A 17843-nucleotide genomic window follows, 5' to 3' on the forward strand; every position below is an offset into this window, starting at 1 on the left:
GTGTTAATTATCATTCCTATTTCACAGATGAGGAAACTGAGACTCAGAATTTTAATGACATGCTCTAAGTCATTAAGTGTCAGAGTCAGGACTTAAACCTAACATCTGACTCCAAAATCAGTCTTCTTTTTACAACATCATGTTGTCTCAGGTGAGGAAACCTCAATTAATTTAATTAATTAATTTGTGAGAGCTTAATTGATTTGCCCATGTTGACATATCAGGTACATTTTGTCATGTCACATTCTCCCCTCATCTTTCCCATTCCGCTCAGTACCCCTTCGCTGTCCCCGCCTCCCCACTCTCCCATTTTCTCCTTCATCCATCTCATCTTCCCCATCTCTTTTTTGCTCTTCCTTTTCTCCATCTCCTACTCTTACCCTCTCAGCAGGAAGCTCCCTGCTCAGGTTCTGCTCCTCAGGAGAGCCTACCAGCCTCCCTGGGAAATGGGGGGCAGAGTGTTTTGCCTTCCAGGGGTCTTTCTTTGCCATTCAGCCTTGTGATTATAGGGATGTAAGCACATTTCCTGCAGCGTCCCCTGCTCACAAGAAAGGCATATTAAAAATAAATATATTTTACCAGCTAGTTAACTTCCCAGGTTAATGACAGCTGTGATGACATAATTTCTTCATGATTTTCTGCTGATGTTGAAAGCTGAAAATGAGTATGATGGATTTTACAGTGGGCATCAAGTGCCCTGAAATATGTTATCCCAGAGAGCAGCTCTCACTCTGGCTTCCTCCTTCCTTCATTCATCTCCTTTGTCTTTTTTCCCTTCCTTCTCTGTACATTGCTCCCACCCAAAATAGACATCAATCAAATTTCAAAATAAATTATAGGTGACTCCCAAGCAACGACCTCCATGGGACAGACAAACAAATAGAGTGGTCTGTCTTTGTGTGTATGGTTAGGACTCAGACCTCAGTCTTCCCAAAAGGATTTGAGATAACTTACAATTTAAATATAATATAGATTTTTTTAAAGCACAGAAATCATCTCTTCTTTGCTGAAAGAAGACAAGGGGAAAAGGCTAGATTAGCTCACCATTAATGTCCATTCCAGTTCTAAATCTATGATAGTATGAATTAGAGTCAGGAAGCATGGGACTGAAACTCAACTCAACACTTGAGGTCTGTAGATATAATTTCTGTGTTTTTATATGCCCGTAGTTTTCTGATAAATTGTAAGCTCCCAGTGGTTACAGCTTCCTGGTTGTCCTTGTCTCCCTAGTGCCTGACACGTAGTGGCTCAGTTCATAAGAGCTTGTAGACTGATTGTGTGAGCACAGCAAAGTCCTTTCACTCAGCCTTATTTTTGAAGTTTGGGGTTGGACTACATAAGAAAGCTCACAGGTAGATGATTCTTCTGGGTCTATAAAGGGCTTTTCTCACAACAAGTCAGTAAAGTATACATGTTTTTCCTCCATCTGTAATCAAGGTTAAGTGATGTGATCAAAGTCACACAATTAGTAAGTGTTTGGGGAGGACCCAAATATACAGACCTCAGGACCAAAATCCAGACATACCGATTACAAGAACAATTCTCTCTCCTTTTGTTTTTTATTTTTGACAAACAGTTTAATCATCAGGGAAATTAGGCAACCAATGACTTCACACATTCTGAGATACCAGAATGAGGACCAAGTTCTTTTTTTTTTTTAATCAATTTTCTTTTCCTTGGTATGACACTAACATCCTTTTTAGCTCTATAATTCTTTAATTCTTTAATCCAGTCCAGTTTGTATCACCTCATTCCCAGACTTTTTAACTGTTTTCCCTTCCTACAATTCATCCATCCCCCAATCTGTCCTGCATTATGTCATTACCTACCCAAAAGACCTTCAGCGGTCCCTAGACTCAATTTCCAATTCTTCAGCCTGGCATTTATGGGCTCCCATAATCTGACCCTGCTCATCCTTTGTTCTTCTTCGCTTGTTTCCCTTCCTTCATATCCAACTCTACATGACCCCATTTGGAGTTTTCTTGGCAAAGATACTAAGGAGTTTGTCATTTTTTCTCCAGCTCATTTGACAGATGAAGAAATTGAGTCAAACAGGGTTAAGTAACTTTCCTGGGATCACATGTTTGGCAAGTGTATGAGGTCATATTTGAACTCAGGAAGCTGAGTCTCCTTGACTTCAGGTCTGGTGCTTTCTGTACTCTGGGACCCCCTCGCTGCCTCTATCCATCCTACCTATCCTCATTTCCCCCTCTAGCTGGCCATGGGCAATAACTATTGCATGCAAGGCCATGCAAGATCTCTACATATCTCCCCATTTTGCATCACTTGGAAAACCTATTTTTCTCCCTTCAGACTATTCTAATCCAAGTCATCCTTCAAGGATCACCTTCAAGGATCTCTGATCACACTGATCTCCTTTCTTGAACACATAGACTATCTGTTGTCTGTGTCCCTGTCCTAGACTTAGCACAGATTCCCTTCCCCCTTATATTGTTATTTAGCATTTTTATGTAAAATCATAGAATTTTAAGGCAGAAAAAAACATTAACTGTCATTTTTATAAAGGCAGAGGGGTGCAGTAGACAGGGTCTGGGTTCAAACCCACACCTTTCTACTTTCTACTTGGGTAATTTTGGGTAAAACACTTAACATCTCTGGGCCTCAGTTTATTCATATGTCCAATAAAAGCATCCCTTCTAGTTATATAACTGTGTGATCTCATTCAAGCCCCCTCTTTTTACATTGATGTCTAGAGAGATGAAGAGCTTATTCCATATTACATAGGTAGCAAGAAGAGGAGCTGAGAATTTAAGGTCTTCTAATTGTACATCTTTCCACTAACTTGGAGTACAGTTGGCTACTTGGATCCTGGGCCATCACCAGTTGTCATGACTTTTGCCTTGCTACTGGATTTTGATGCTTCTGGAGGACAGACTGAGATTGATGACTTTGCAAAGTTCTGTCCTACTCGTATCCAAGTCAAGATCTCACCCTTGTAATGTCATGAGTCCTGTTTGAGAATGAAGGATGAATAACAACAGTAATGATCATTCTCTTCCCATTCTGATACCTTCATCCATCATCCCCTTGGTATCTTTGTGGATAGAGGTTCCTAAGTTACCTGAGAGCTCTTTTGGGGGGTGATGGGAGCCCCATCTCTGAGGAAGAGATCCACATTGAGCACATAATTACCCAAAGAAGATTCCACTCCTTTCTTCCTGCTTCAAATGTATCCTTAAATAATAGAGCATGTCTATGTAGGAAAGCTTTACAGAAGGTTAGAAGAGGTACAGGATAAGGGTATACCATAACATTGTAAGAGAACTAATTCTGAAATGTGGGACTTGGGTTCAAATCTCATCTCTTCTGCTTAGTATCCATGTGCTGTGGACAAATTAGCTTAGAATTCAGTTTCTATCTATGAAAAAGAAAAAACTGAATTAGGTAGCCTTGGGGATGCTTTCCAATTCCAGATCAATGATGCTATGAGACAGTTCTCATTATCCCAAGTTGCATTTGAGAGTTGTACTACTTGGCCCGCACACACACAAACCCCAGAGGGACATGGATGAGGTCAGTAGATTCTTACCATTTCAGAATAGAAGAGGGAATTTGAATTCCCCTTCCCCCCTTTCCAGCCTCACGAAATATACATTTCTTCTCTTTTCCCTCCTCAGTCCACCTCAGCCACATACCACTTTATCCAGGAACCAAAGGTTAAATTCTCAGGCAGAATTTGGAGCTGCTGGGTTGGTACGTTTCTGCAGTCACTCCATAGAATGAGGAGATAAGGAGGGGGAGTTATAGAACCCCTCAATAAATGTTCAGGAGCCTTGATCTGTCTGGCTCATGGTGTTGGTACCACCCCCTAAATGCAGCTCCATATGGTTGGAAAAGAAGGGTTCAAACAGCCAGCCCTCTCCAAGAGCAGTCTCTCTGGAGCTAGTCATCATTGTTTCTTCCTTGTCTCTCTTACTCCAGCCACTGAGCAGAGTGAAGAGAGAGTAAATAATCCCAAATCTGATTTTCCATACAAACCCACAGTGAAATATTTATGAAGCATTGCTTGAATAATTAATACTTTTCTTGCAACTTTCAAATGTTTCTCCATCACATCCTCCCCCCTCTGAATAACTCCTTCAATCCAGGCTGTGATTATACCACAATTCTGAAAGGTAAAGGCAGCCTAGATTATTTACTTCCCTAAACCCTTATGTACAGGCAACACTAGTTTAAAGCTTCTTCTGATGTTGAAATTCCCTTTAACCAAATAGGACATTTTAAAATTTTTATTAAAGCTTTTTATTTACAAAACATATGCATGGGTAATTTTTCAACACTGACCCTTGCAAAACCTTCTGTTCCAAATTTTTCCCTCGTCTCCCCCACCCCCTCCCTAGATGGCAGGGCGTCTAATGCATGTTAAATATGCTAAAATAAATGTTAAATCAAATTGGACTTTTTTTTAAAAGGAGGTTGCTTTGAAATTCCTTAGATACTGGCAGCATGTCCTCCATCCAAAACCCCACAGGTTTCTAATAATAGTTTTGCTGTTCTTTCTCTCCCTGGAATAGGTCACTAAGGAATGAGGTCAGCCCCCTTTTGCCTTTATAAAGGGAATCCAAGGAAAGATGTAGAGATTACACTTGGAAGAAAAGAATCACCAAATGTTAGATCTGTAAGAGATTTGGGGATTTTAGAGGCCCTCTAGCCCAATTCCTTCATTCTACAGATGAAGAAACTGAGGGCAGAGACATTAAATATCTCCTGCAAAGCCATGATTCTTTGAGTGAGCCCGTGAATGAATGAATCAATGAATGAAAAAGCATTTTTAAGCCCTTCCTCTGTGCCAAGTGACAGGGATGCAAATCAAAAAGGCAAGACAGTTCTTTCTCTCAAGAAGCTCACACTCTAATTGGAGGGGATGAAGCTGCTGTAATTCAGGGGTCCTTAGGTACAATCAGATGGCCACACTGGAGCATTTCAAGGGATATAGATGGGGCATGGAGAAAGAGCCCCAGGACTGAGTTCAAGTCTATCCTCAAACATTAGCTTTGGTTTGGGGGCAAGTCACTTAACCCTGTCTGCCTCAGTTTCCTCATCTGTAAAATGAACTGGAAAAGGAAACATCCATCACTCCAGGATTTCTGCCAAAATGGAGTCATGGAGAGTCGGAAGTGACTGAAACGTGTGAACAATAATAAAAGACAAAAGGCAGGTCAGAAAGTAGGATCCCAAGCACCTTAGGGAGTGGGGGAGGACAGATGGCAATCATTTCTTTGGAAACATTGGAATTATTGACTCCCATCTCATCCAAGCCTCGGGAGCGGTTAAGCAGCCTAGGTTAAAGGGGAAGACTTGAGACCCAGTTCTGAGAAGACCTCAGGGAAAGGGCAAGGAGGGCTGGTTGGGTGGGGAATATGGGAGAGAAAAGGCAGAATTGGGTGGTCCAGGCCACCATCTCCGCCAGGAGCACCTAGTCACCTTGCTGCAGTGACACATGCTGCCCACCCCCACAGGTAAGGGCGGGCTGAGCCCTTTCTAGGACAGGTGCATGAGCACGCGTTGCCAGGTGCAACTCGTGACAGGGCAGCCAAGACCACCCCATTGGTGTGCAGATGTCATCTGGCTTTCTTTTCTCCTCTAATGGTGTTATTGATCCCCAGCTCTAGGTAAAGTCATTGTGTCAGTCAGGTACCCGCCTGCTGCGAGGAGCTGAGGCGAGTTCCAAGCTTTGGGGCCATAATTCTTAAAAAAGGGGGGGGGATCCTCATTTAAATGCAGATACTGGCTTCTCACTTGGGACTGAGTGGAAAGTTTTTCCATTAAAATGCTAATGAAGGAACAAACTGCAACTCCAAATCCTCCAACAAACAGACATTTTTCTCCCGGTCCCCCCACCCCCACCCCATTCCTGCAGAAGGGCAGTGGGGGCCTCTGGAATATCCTGATTCCCTCCCCTGGCCCGTGGCCCACCCCGCTGCCCCAGTGACTGGAGGAGAGGGACAGCTTCTAGAGCCTCTGAAGGCCTTACAGCCTCATGGCAGTGTCAGCCCCGGATTTCAGCAGTCTTGGACTTGGGTTACCTTATGGTTGAATAATGCTCCCTCTTTCCAGGTGATGTCCCGAAGATAATACCTAGGAAACATATGGCGGACACCAAAGGGAAGGAGTTGTCACCCTACCCTTTAAGTTTTTGCTCTGCTCCCTACTGGGTTTTAAGCTAGAACATTTTACAAATGCAATAACTGAGTCCCAGAGAAAGAAAGTCAAAAGATCTAGAACTAAAAGAGACCTTAAAAATCATTTAATCTAGTTATTCTTAATCTATTAGGTCACACATCTCTTTGATAGCCTAGTGAAGACTATGAGTTCCTTCACTCTAAATATTTTCCTTTATACTAAGTATTTTGTAAATACTTAAATAAAACACATAGGATTACACGAGAAAACAATTGATATAGAAATATTCTTTTTTTAAAATGAAATTTACAGGCGCCAATTTTTTTAAGTTTTTAATATTTTTAATTAAAGCCTTTTATTTTTCAAGACATATGCATGGACAATTCTTTAACATTAGCCCTTGTAAAACCTTGTGCTACAATACCCCCCTACCCACCCCCCACTTACCCTACACCCTCCCCGAGATGGCAAGTAGTCCAATATATGTTAAACATGGTAGAAATATATGTTAAATCCAATATATGCATACATTTTCATACAATTATTGTGCTGCACAAGCACAGACATTAAATTAAAAACTCATGATTTAGTCCAACCTTTAGAAATTTGAGGACCAAAAAAAAACAAAACAAAAACAAAAACACAAAAACAGGTAGTAAGTGAAAGATTGGAAATTCAGACCAAATCCAGAGCTTTTCCGTCTACACTTTTCTAACTGATTCTTTCTCTACTCAGACACTGACCCTGTCTGACCTGAAGCCCATCCGAGGGCCCGTGTCTGGGGGCACTCAAGTGACCATCACTGGCACCAACTTGAACGCAGGCAGCAATGTGGCAGTGACATTTGGAAGCCAGCCCTGCCTCTTCTACAGGTAACAGTCTTCCCTGTGACATCTTCCTTTGGGGGAGCTTCAGGTAGAGACGCTAAGTCACCACGTGGGGAGGAAGGCAAGATGAGCTAGAGGAGCACAGCCATTTCTGATCACGGCTTAGGTAGTACTTCTTCTAAATTGTGGGAGCCAGCTCATTTGGACTCAGTAGGTGCCCTCTGCATTGTTAGGACCAAGTCTGGGGTCAGGAAAGGCTGAGTTCAAATCTTCCCTTAGTTGCTGAATATGGCAGTGACATTTGGAAGCCAGCCCTGCCTCTTCTACAGGTAACAGTCTTCCCTGTGACATCTTCCTTTGGGGGAGCCCCTAGGCAAGCCACTTAACCAGGTTTGCCTCAGTTTCCTCATCTGTAAAATGAGCTAGAGAAGTGGTAAATCACTCCAGTATCTCTGCCCAAAAAAATACCAAATGGGCTCATGAAGAGTCACACAAAAGTGAAAATGCTGAACAACAATTGCTCCAGTCCAAATCTAACCAACCAGTTGAACAAACATTTATTTTTTATTGAAGGCTGGTATTCTGGGATGTAGAGGGAATAAATAGTATGAAACCACTGAAAAATGCTATCAGCAAAAGTGGAATTATCAGCTACAGGTCCCAGACAAACTCAGGAAAGTATAAAATATTTATAGATAGATATAAAGTATATACAGAAGTATATCTATAGTATACCTAGAAATATATATAAAGTATACATAGAAATGTATATAAAGTATATATATATATATGTATATATATAAAGTATTTATAGAAATATATATAATATAAATTATATATAGAAGTATATATATATATTATAAAGTATAAAGAGAAGGGCTTGTTAATCCCTCCTCTAAGTTACCCTCATTCTTCTCCCCTAGCTTTCTCCTTTCTGCCTATCCCACCTACCTCCTAGAGAAACTCAGCTAGATTCAGTCTAGAGTACATCACCAGAAATAGACTGTTTCTAGGATTAGTTTGGAGCTGACTCCCCCGAGCCCTGGCTCTGCAATCCCCAATTCTCCCATCATCCAGGGACAGAACTTCCTACAGCAGCAACCCCGAGCCTATCTCCCATCGCCCAAGTCGTGCTTGGAAAAATAAAGCAAGAGTGCTCAGGGGATAAAGACAAGGGGCCATGATGGAAATCCATTGTGTGATCTGGGCAGCTATAAGAGAGGAAGACAAGGGGTGCATGTGGATTCCCTTTCTGGAGCATAGAGAACACTGAGGGAAAGAGGGAGGGAGAGGAGAAAGAGATGCTCTTTGGAACACGAGAAGTCCTGGGTAGGCAGGGGGAGAGAGAGCAGGGAGTAGGGAAGAGACAGTCAAAGAGAAGAAAGAGATAGAATGGGAGAGAGGAACAGTGAGAGATCAAAAATCTAAGAAACAGAGACAGAGATATATGAGAGAGAGAGAGAGAGACAGAAACATAGATATAGAGGGACACTCAGAGAGACAGAATGTGTGTGAGAGAGAGACAGACATAGAAGCAGGAGAGACAGACAGAGACAGAGACAGAGAATCTTCATGATTGTACTGCGCTAACTTGAAGGTGAGGCTGCTCAGGAGCAGTTCTGAGGGTTCTGTGGGCTGGAACCCAGGGACGTGTGACCCATTGGTCATGCAGTTATGGTGGGATGAAGTTGGGGGGCAGGGGGCAGAGTCACCATCCCCCCTCTGCACCCAGTCCCTTAGCCTTATGCTCCCCCTCTCTCCCAAGGCGATCCACATCCCACATCATCTGCAATACCACTTCCTCAGAGGAGGTGGCTGAAAAGTCCAAGGTGCTAGTCCAGGTGGACAAGGCGAAGATCCACGCAGATCTCTACTTCCAGTACGTGGAGGACCCCACCATCCTGAGGATCGAGCCCGAATGGAGCATCATCAGGTAAGGTGCACCTGGCTGGAGTCAGGGGGCCTTGGCTTCCAGTCCATCCTCCAGCACCGCCTGGGGAGCCTCGAGCAGATTGTGTGTCTTTGCTCGTCCCCACCATGATAGAGCTGAACCGGATCACTTCTGAGATCCCTCCCAGCTCTAGTCCTGTGGGCTGATGGTCCCTGCGAAGTTATCTTCTTCTGCTGCTATTCTTTGGTTTCTACCCTCCAAACCCCAGAGGGTTCTACATCACCTGGGCTTTTTGTGGGTGATCTGGGAGTTAGCAAGGTTGCTCCCCAAATTACCAGACGTCTCATGTTTCTGCTTTTTCTGTTTCTCAAAGGGCTTTGACTCAGAAAGACTTGAAATCAAATCTAGGTAACAACACTTACTATCTGTGTGTTCTTGTGCAACTCAGTTAACTGTTCTCTGCCTCTGTTTCCTCATCCATAAAATGGGGATAATAATTACAGCCAGGGTTATTGTAAGGATATGAGATGATATTACAAAACACAAGCTTGGTATCTGACACATAGTAGGCACTTAACAAACATTCATTTGCTAACTTCCCTCCCTCCCTTTCATCCTCTCTTTTTTTCTTCCTCTTTCCTCCCTTTTCTTCCTTCTTTTTAGAGGCAAACTATCTCTATAAAGACTCACTACAAGCCTTCTTTTGAACAAGAGCTCTCTTAAGTTCCCTTGTGTTTAAAGACTAATAAAAACAGAAGTTTGAGGCACTCACTATCCCTAAGGTTTAGATTTGTGGTGGGCCCAAGGTCCCCTTTTTGGATCCATGACTGATTGGGTTCATGACCCACATCTAAGCTTAAGTTTTGAACTCCCAGAAATGGAGGGACTAACCCATGCCCTCCATCTATTCTCGGGAATGGTATAAGACAGATAACAGGTGTATTTCTTAAAGAAAGGAGCCAGGCTGTGTGCTGGGAGTGTGGGGTCTGGATTTAAGTTCTCCCTGCATCAATAACTAGTTCTGTGATCTTGGCAAGTCCACCAAAGTGCTCCGGACTCTCTAATACCTCCATTATGCATTCTTAGTCTTTCAGAGTCAGAAAGAGCCAATAAAGATTATCTAATTCAACCTCCATCTTTTATAGAAGAAATTGAGATCCAGAGAGATAGCAAAGTTTGCCCAAGGTCACTGAGCTAATAAATGTTCAAACCCAAATCTCCTGATTCTAAGCCCAAGGCTCTTCCCACTGTTCCACAATTCTTGATGAAAATGAGTTCTTTTAGCTCTAATATTCTGGGATTCTACTTTCTAACTCAGCAGAGGATCTTGGCTCAAAACCATTCTGTCCCTCAATCAGACATTGGAGGAGATTGTAATTTTCAGAGACATGTTAATGATTATGGATTGGAGAGAGCATTATTGGGATAGAATCATGATGGGAAAGCTATTCTATCAAAAACTTAGACCTTAGGGCACCTACATGGTGAAGTGGATAAAACACCATCCCTGAAGTCAGGAAGACCTGAGTTCAAATCTGGCCTCAGGCACTTAACACTTCCTAGCTGTGTGACCCTGGGCAAGTCACTTAACCCCAATTGCCTCAGCAAAACTAATTAATTAATTAATTGAATTGAATTAAAAAAGAAAAAAAGAATTTAGACCCTTTGTTTCTAACTCTGACAACAAGCCTCTAGGAAATTCATCTTAAGTCATTATGTGCTCCTTCCTCACACCAACCCTTCTTCCCATCCCAACAATTACTACTTGCAATGTCATGCCAGAGAGACATCAAGGTAGGCCCTTTGGGCTGAGAGTTATCCTCAGCTAACAAAATTATCCAATGGATCTGAAATCCTAAGAGCTATTTTGAGTCAAGGATATTTTAAACCTAATTAAAATATAGTGTTTTCCTATATATATTGAAACTCATTTGTTTTTAGCAGGTTTGCAGCTATTCTACAGAGCCTTATAGGTTTGGTAATCACCTTGTTTCAGAAGATAAAAAAACAAAAAAATCACATCACACATTAGTGGATTTGAACCCACTACCTTGAATAGCAAAAATGTTTGCTTTATACTATCCTTTCACCTCCCCCACCCAAGAAATTTCCATCTCCATTTCTGTGCTATAAGCAGGAAAGTTCTCCACTGAATTCACTTCTTGGTTTAATTCACAGCTTTCCCCTGCCTATTAGTCACATAAATAATAGTACTGTACCTTCTGGTTCTATGCAGCCAACCTTGAGTAATGTGCTCATCAAGAGAAAGGTTTCTGACAAGTTCTAAATTCACCAGCTACGCCAAACAATTTTTTTTTTTGCTTAAGGAAACAAAATCTGAGAGCGATAAGGTTTGCATTATGCATGTGGTCGGTATTAGAAGAAAACAGCTTGAGTTAAGGAGATGGCTGATAAGTATTGATCATGCTGCTGTTGGTGATAATGGTAATGATGGTAGTGACAGAAAAGGAGGAAGAAGAGGAGGAAGGAGAGGCCAGATCATAGGGAAGACCTTCATTGCCAAGAAGACTCCTCAATGTTTTATTTGTTTGTTCATTTGTTTGAGGAAAGATGAAGGGAAGGATGGACAGCAGGGCTCTTAAGCTAAGATCCATAAGCTTAGGAATTTTTTTTTGCTATATATTTTGATAACCATGTTTCAGTATAATTGTTTTCTTTTGTAATCTCATGTATTTTTTTTCACACATCTAAAAAATTATCCTTTTAGGTTTCATCAGAATGCCTAAGGCATCCATGATACACAAAGGAGAATGTTGTCTGTAGTCATATCAGGGGAGATGGATGGCTGAGGGGTGTGTGGTATGTGTGTGTGTGATGTATTTAGGAGTATGGGATATAAATGGACAAATGGTTAAATAGAAGAATGAGGTGTAGAAGAGGGGATACAAAATCAGATCTGGGACCTTGGAGATCACCTAGCCTGGCCCTTTCTTCTTAGATAAGGGGAACTGAGCCACAGAGATATTAGATGACTTGCATAGTATCACATAAGTAATAAGTGATTGGGCTGGGATTTGAATTCAGGTCCTCTGACTTCAAATCCATAACACAACACTGAAAAGAAGAGGGTACTTTCCCACTCTCCTACAAAACTCAAAAAAGTCTTAGGCAAGATGATGAAAATGGTCAGGAAATGCTGTTCTAGGCATCAGGGCATTCCTTAGAGATGTCCAGTCACATTTGGACAAAGTTATTATCACCAATTATATTGGAAATTGAAAGTCAATGGAACTTCCTCCTGGTCTGCTTAGGTGAGAAATAATTAGCTCTAGGTTCCTTTGAAAAATGCTTAATTGGAAAAAAATCTTTTTTAATTACCAAAAGAGAGAGAGAGAGAGAGAGAGAGAGAGAGAGAGAGAGAGAGAGAAAGAGAGAGAGAGAAAGAGAGAGAGAAAAAGAGAGAGAGAGAGAGAGAAAGAGAGAGAGAGAGAGAGAGAAGAGAGAGAGAGAGAGAGAGAGAGAACACCACCACACAGGCAGAAATAAGAATTTCATTTCAATTCCTTATTAGTTCATTTTCCTTGGCCCTGCATCTGGCAATGTTGTGATCTCTTGGGCCACAGACAGACTAGAATCTCGGAAACCTTCAAGAATCATGCTTTCTGATGATCTCTTTCAAGTATTCATTGATAACTTAGATGGGAGTGGGTAGAGGCAGTACTGAGATCTCAGATGAAAAGTTCACCTTCCTCTCTTGTTCTGATTAGTCTTTTGTCCTACTATGATGTCAATTTATCTTTTGGACTGGAGAATTGGAAAAAGACCAGCATAGATTCCAGGACTGTGAAATTGAGGAAATCCCAGACTCAGTCTTCCTACTTGCTTTAAAACAAAGGAGAGAGGATGGGAAGAAAGAGTAATTGCACAGATGGTAGCATGGTCATGGGATTATAAATAACTCTGTTGTCAAGGACCTTCCAAATTATCAATGCTCAGGGAGGTTAAGTGTCCAAGTGTCCAAGGTTACTCAGATAGGAATCAGTAGCATCTTCATCCTGTTTATTATTCATCTGGTAACTATTACCATCATCCTCATTATTGCTGATTCTGAGCATCATCATTATTATAATTTTTTCCTTCTCTCTTTAAAAAAAGAGTAAAGCTTTTTATTTACAAAATGTATACATAGGTAATTTTTCAACATTCACCCTTGCTAAACCTTTTGTTCCATATTTTCCCCTCCTTCCCACCACCCACTTCCCTCAATGGCAAGTAATCCAATACATGTTAAATACATCATTATTATTCAATTTACTTATCGTCGTCATCATCATTATTCAGTTTGAAGAGCATTGTGTTCATTATTTTTCACCATAAATATGATCAGTCATCAGCCTATTCTGAGAACCCAATCACTCATATGCCTTATTCTCTTTCCTTTCAGTGGAAACACCCCCATTATTGTCTGGGGGACACACCTGGACCTCATCCAGAACCCCCAGATCCGAGCCAAGCACGGAGGGAAGGAACACATCAATGTGCGTTGGAGGACTGGGCAGTTTGGGTGGGGATGGGAGTCACAAGGTCCTAGGCCATGCTGTTTCTATGTAAATGGCCACCTCCTAGCCTGGAATATCCTTGAAAGTATGTATGTATATGTGTATATTATATGTGTGTGTATAACATATATATAATATGTGCATACATACATACTTATAAATATATGTGCATGTCTGTATGTAATATGTGTGTACATATATACACTTGGAAGCATATGTATGTATGTATGTATATGTGTGAGAATACACACTCTGTGTTTGTATAATGAGATGCTGCAGTAATCAGCCCAGAATTCTTTGTGCGCAGGTCTGTGAGGTCCAGAATTCTACTGAGATGACCTGTCAGGCTCCGGCCCTGGCCGTGGATCCTGACCACCAATCCGACCTGACCGAGAGGCCTGAGGAGTTTGGTTTCATTCTGGACAACGTCCAGTCCCTGCTGATCCTTAACAAGACCAACTTCACCTACTACCCTAACCCCGTGTTTGAGGCCTTTAGCCCTTCAGGCATCCTGGAGTTAAAGCCTGGCACGCCCATCATTCTGAAGGTACAGGGGAAATTGGGAGGAAGATGGAAGGGATAGGAAAGGCTTTCTGACTCAAAGTTAGGAAGGCCTTGGCCCCTGCCTACTGCCATGGCGGGGTTCTTCTTCCCTCAGCACACTGCACCTCTCACTCTTGGAGAGGAAATCTAGTCCAATCCCAAACCGATTCCCAGCAAGCAAAAGCCTTAGTCCATATAGTGGAGGGCACGTAGTGCCATACAATAAAATATAGTCCACATATAGTCTGCATATAGCCTATATATAACTCACATAGTCCATATATAGTCCTTATAGTCCATTTATAGTCCATATGATTGAGGGCAGAGGAACGACTCTTGGCAGTTTTTTTGCGGTTTGATACCCAAATTTGGAGGTCTAGCTTTTAAGGTTTGGAGAATGAGAAGCCAGATACTCATTCATAGTGCTTCTTCTTTTTCCACAGCCTATGCCATGTCATTTCTCTGGGAGCTTCCAGGAAGTGTAGGGATGCCCTCCCCTAATCATACAAATTGTTATTAGTTTCTATACTCCCTTAGGAAGCCCCCAGTATGATACAGTGGAGAGAATACTAAATTCTGCTTCAGATACTTACCTGCTCTGTGATTCTAAACAAGTCAATTGACTTCTGTGTGCCTCAGTTTCCCTGTGTGTAAAATGAGGGGATTGACCTGGATGACCTTTAAAGTCTTTATTAGCTCTACCTAGGATTCAATGAACTTACAAAATGTGAGCTTAGGCTGGGAGGAGATCCACGTAAATGTGTATAGTGTAGATATGTACATATATATATAATATGTGCATACATACATACTTATAAATATATGTGCATGTCTGTATGTAATATGTGTGTACATATATACACTTGGAAGCATATGTATGTATGTATGTATATGTGTGAGAATACACACTCTGTGTTTGTATAATGAGATGCTGCAGTAATCAGCCCAGAATTCTTTGTGCGCAGGTCTGTGAGGTCCAGAATTCTACTGAGATGACCTGTCAGGCTCCGGCCCTGGCCGTGGATCCTGACCACCAATCCGACCTGACCGAGAGGCCTGAGGAGTTTGGTTTCATTCTGGACAACGTCCAGTCCCTGCTGATCCTTAACAAGACCAACTTCACCTACTACCCTAACCCCGTGTTTGAGGCCTTTAGCCCTTCAGGCATCCTGGAGTTAAAGCCTGGCACACCCATCATTCTGAAGGTACAGGGGAAATTGGGAGGAAGATGGAAGGGATAGGAAAGGCTTTCTGACTCAAAATTAGGAAGGCCTTGGCCCGTGCCTACTGCCATGGCGGGGTTCTTCTTCCCTCAGCACACTGCACCTCTCCTCTTGGAGAGGAAATCTAATCCAATCCCAAGCCGATTCCCAGCAAGCAAAAGCCTCAGTCCATATAGTGGAGGGCACATAGTGCCATACAATAAAATATAGTCCACATATAGTCTGCATATAGCCTATATATAACTCACATAGTCCATATATAGTCCTTATAGTCCATTTATAGTCCATATGATTGAGGGCAGAGGAACGACTCTTGGCAGTTTTTTTGCAGTTTGATACCCAAATTTGGAGGTCTAGCTTTTAAGGTTTGGAGAATGAGAAGCCAGATACTCATTCATAGTGCTTCTTCTTTTTCCAAAGCCTATGCCATGTCATTTCTCTGGGAGCTTCCAGGAAGTGTAGGGATGCCCTCCCCTAATCATACAAACTGTTATTAGTTTCTATACTCCCTTAGGAAGCCCCCAGTATGATACAGTGGAGAGAATACTAAATTCTGCTTCAGATACTTACCTGCTCTGTGATTCTAAACAAGTCAATTGACTTCTGTGTGCCTCAGTTTCCCTGTGTGTAAAATGAGGGGATTGACCTGGATGACCTTTAAAGTCTTTATTAGCTCTACCTAGGATTCAATGAACTTATGAAATGTGAGCTTAGGCTGGGAGGAGATCCACGTAAATGTGTATAGTGTAGATATGTACATATATATATAATATTTATATATTTACATACATACATTAAAAAATATATAAGATCTATATGTACTTATATGTGACATATGTGTATACATACACCTGTATGTGTGATAATAGTTTCAGACTGGGGAATGGGGCTTTTCTGTCCATCCAGGGCAAGAACTTGATCCCACCTGTGGCCGGGGGGAACATGAAACTGAACTACACCGTGTTGGTGGGAGAGAAGCCCTGTGCCGTGACAGTGTCGGATGTCCAGCTGCTCTGTGAATCTCCCAATCTCATTGGACGGCACAAAGTGATGGTGAGCCTGACATGATCAGAACAAGGTGACGGGATGGGCAGAACGTGGGGCAAGAGGGAGAACTGAGGGTTCTCAGCAACCTTGGGGTCAGGGGCCAAGCCTCGCACCCACAAAGCTTTGTACCACCTGGTCCATTCAGAGCCTTTGACCCTTCACCTCACCATTCCTGCTGACACAGATCCTCTCCTGTTGGTCCCTCCCACTTTTATTCCCTGTGCTTGGTACATACTCCCCCAGACAAGTTTCTGACAGAATGCTTCCTTTGCCAACTGAGAGTGTAGGGCAAGGTGTGGAAAATCCATCATCACTTCCTGTCACTAGACATTTATTTTAAACATCTACAATATACCTAGTACTGTACCAGGCAATTAAAAAAAAAGACTGAAAGTTGAATGAGAGAAAGGTCCACACAGTGAAGGCAGAAGGAAGCCCCAGAGAGTGGAGTGCAGACTAGGCTGCCATACTGAGTGAGAGGAGGAACCAAGAGTGGGAGCCGGAAGGTACTGCCAGCTCAATTCCCCATCTCGAACTGGAATATATACGGCAAGCACTAATTCAGTTTTCTACCTCCTCCAGGAGCCCTAATTATATGGAGGTCATTCCATATGAAAACTGAAAGTACTTCTTTCCATGCCTTTGGATGTTTGCGTGTTTGTTTTTCAGGGAGAGGGATAGGGGACTATAACCTGTTCTCTTGTAACTAATGGCAAAATTGAGAGGCGCAAATGCATGGTATTGCTGATGTTGCTTCCTTCTCCCCTCAGCCTCAGTAGACAGTAGATCAGGACTCTTTCCAATCGGGACAGACTGTAATTCGTCTCCTTTTATTGCCCGCCTGTCTCCCTCCCGGTCCCCCTCCAACCCTGCGCCCACCCCGCTCCGGCTGTGTCCCACAGGCCCGCGTAGGGGGCATGGAGTACTCCCCCGGAATGGTGTACATCTCCCCAGACAGCCCCCTCAGCCTGCCCGCCATCGTCAGCATCGCCGTGGCCGGCGGGCTCCTCATCATCTTCATTGTGGCCGTGCTCATCGCCTACAAGCGCAAGTCCCGCGAGAGCGACCTCACCCTGAAGAGGCTGCAGATGCAGATGGACAACCTGGAGTCCCGCGTGGCCCTGGAGTGCAAAGAAGGTACCTGGCGGGGCAGGTGGCTCTGAGTCAGGGCGCGCTACGTGCCTGCTGGGCGCCTGAGCCGCGGGATGCCCGAGAGGCAAAGTGCCGTCACTGCCCGCAGGGCTCTTACGGTCTGATGGAAAAACAAAGCTGGAAGGGAGCGAATGTAAGCTTCTCCAAGCAAGAGGCAGTTGGGTTGCTGTTGTTGTTTTGCCTTTATTTCTTTGGCACGTAGTTTAATGCCTTATACGTGGTGTGGAATCATAACTTCGTGGAAAATTTAATTGAGCCTAATCTAACCCAATCTTCCCATTTTGCAAATGGAGAAACTGAGGCTGAGAAACTAAGTTACTCCAAGTTATTACAAATTAGACAGTGGCAGATTTCAAGATTTCTGCATAAATCTCCCAGTTCCTAGACCAGTGTTCTTTTTACTACTCACTCAGTAGGTCAGGGGTTAGGAGCAGCAAGATAAAGCCAGAGAAAGGCTCTGGAGCTGTACATAGACCACTCTCACATGCCTGCCCCT

General features: G+C 42.8%; 1 protein-coding gene across 1 annotated transcript in view; it reads left to right on the top strand.

The window, feature by feature from the left end:
• PLXNA4 (plexin A4) overlaps window positions 1-17843 on the top strand; it is a 650156-nt gene that overhangs the window by 551678 nt on the left and 80635 nt on the right. The window contains exons 15-20 of the mRNA XM_051961546.1: window positions 6880-7016; window positions 8737-8904; window positions 13268-13361; window positions 13690-13929; window positions 16055-16201; window positions 17098-17332. Of these exons, the coding sequence (XP_051817506.1) occupies window positions 6880-7016; window positions 8737-8904; window positions 13268-13361; window positions 13690-13929; window positions 16055-16201; window positions 17098-17332 (1021 nt within the window). The remainder of the gene's footprint in view (window positions 1-6879; window positions 7017-8736; window positions 8905-13267; window positions 13362-13689; window positions 13930-16054; window positions 16202-17097; window positions 17333-17843) is intronic.

The sequence above is a fragment of the Antechinus flavipes genome, chromosome 5 (genome assembly GCF_016432865.1).
Source record: "Antechinus flavipes isolate AdamAnt ecotype Samford, QLD, Australia chromosome 5, AdamAnt_v2, whole genome shotgun sequence".
NCBI classification, from domain to species: domain Eukaryota; kingdom Metazoa; phylum Chordata; class Mammalia; order Dasyuromorphia; family Dasyuridae; genus Antechinus; species Antechinus flavipes.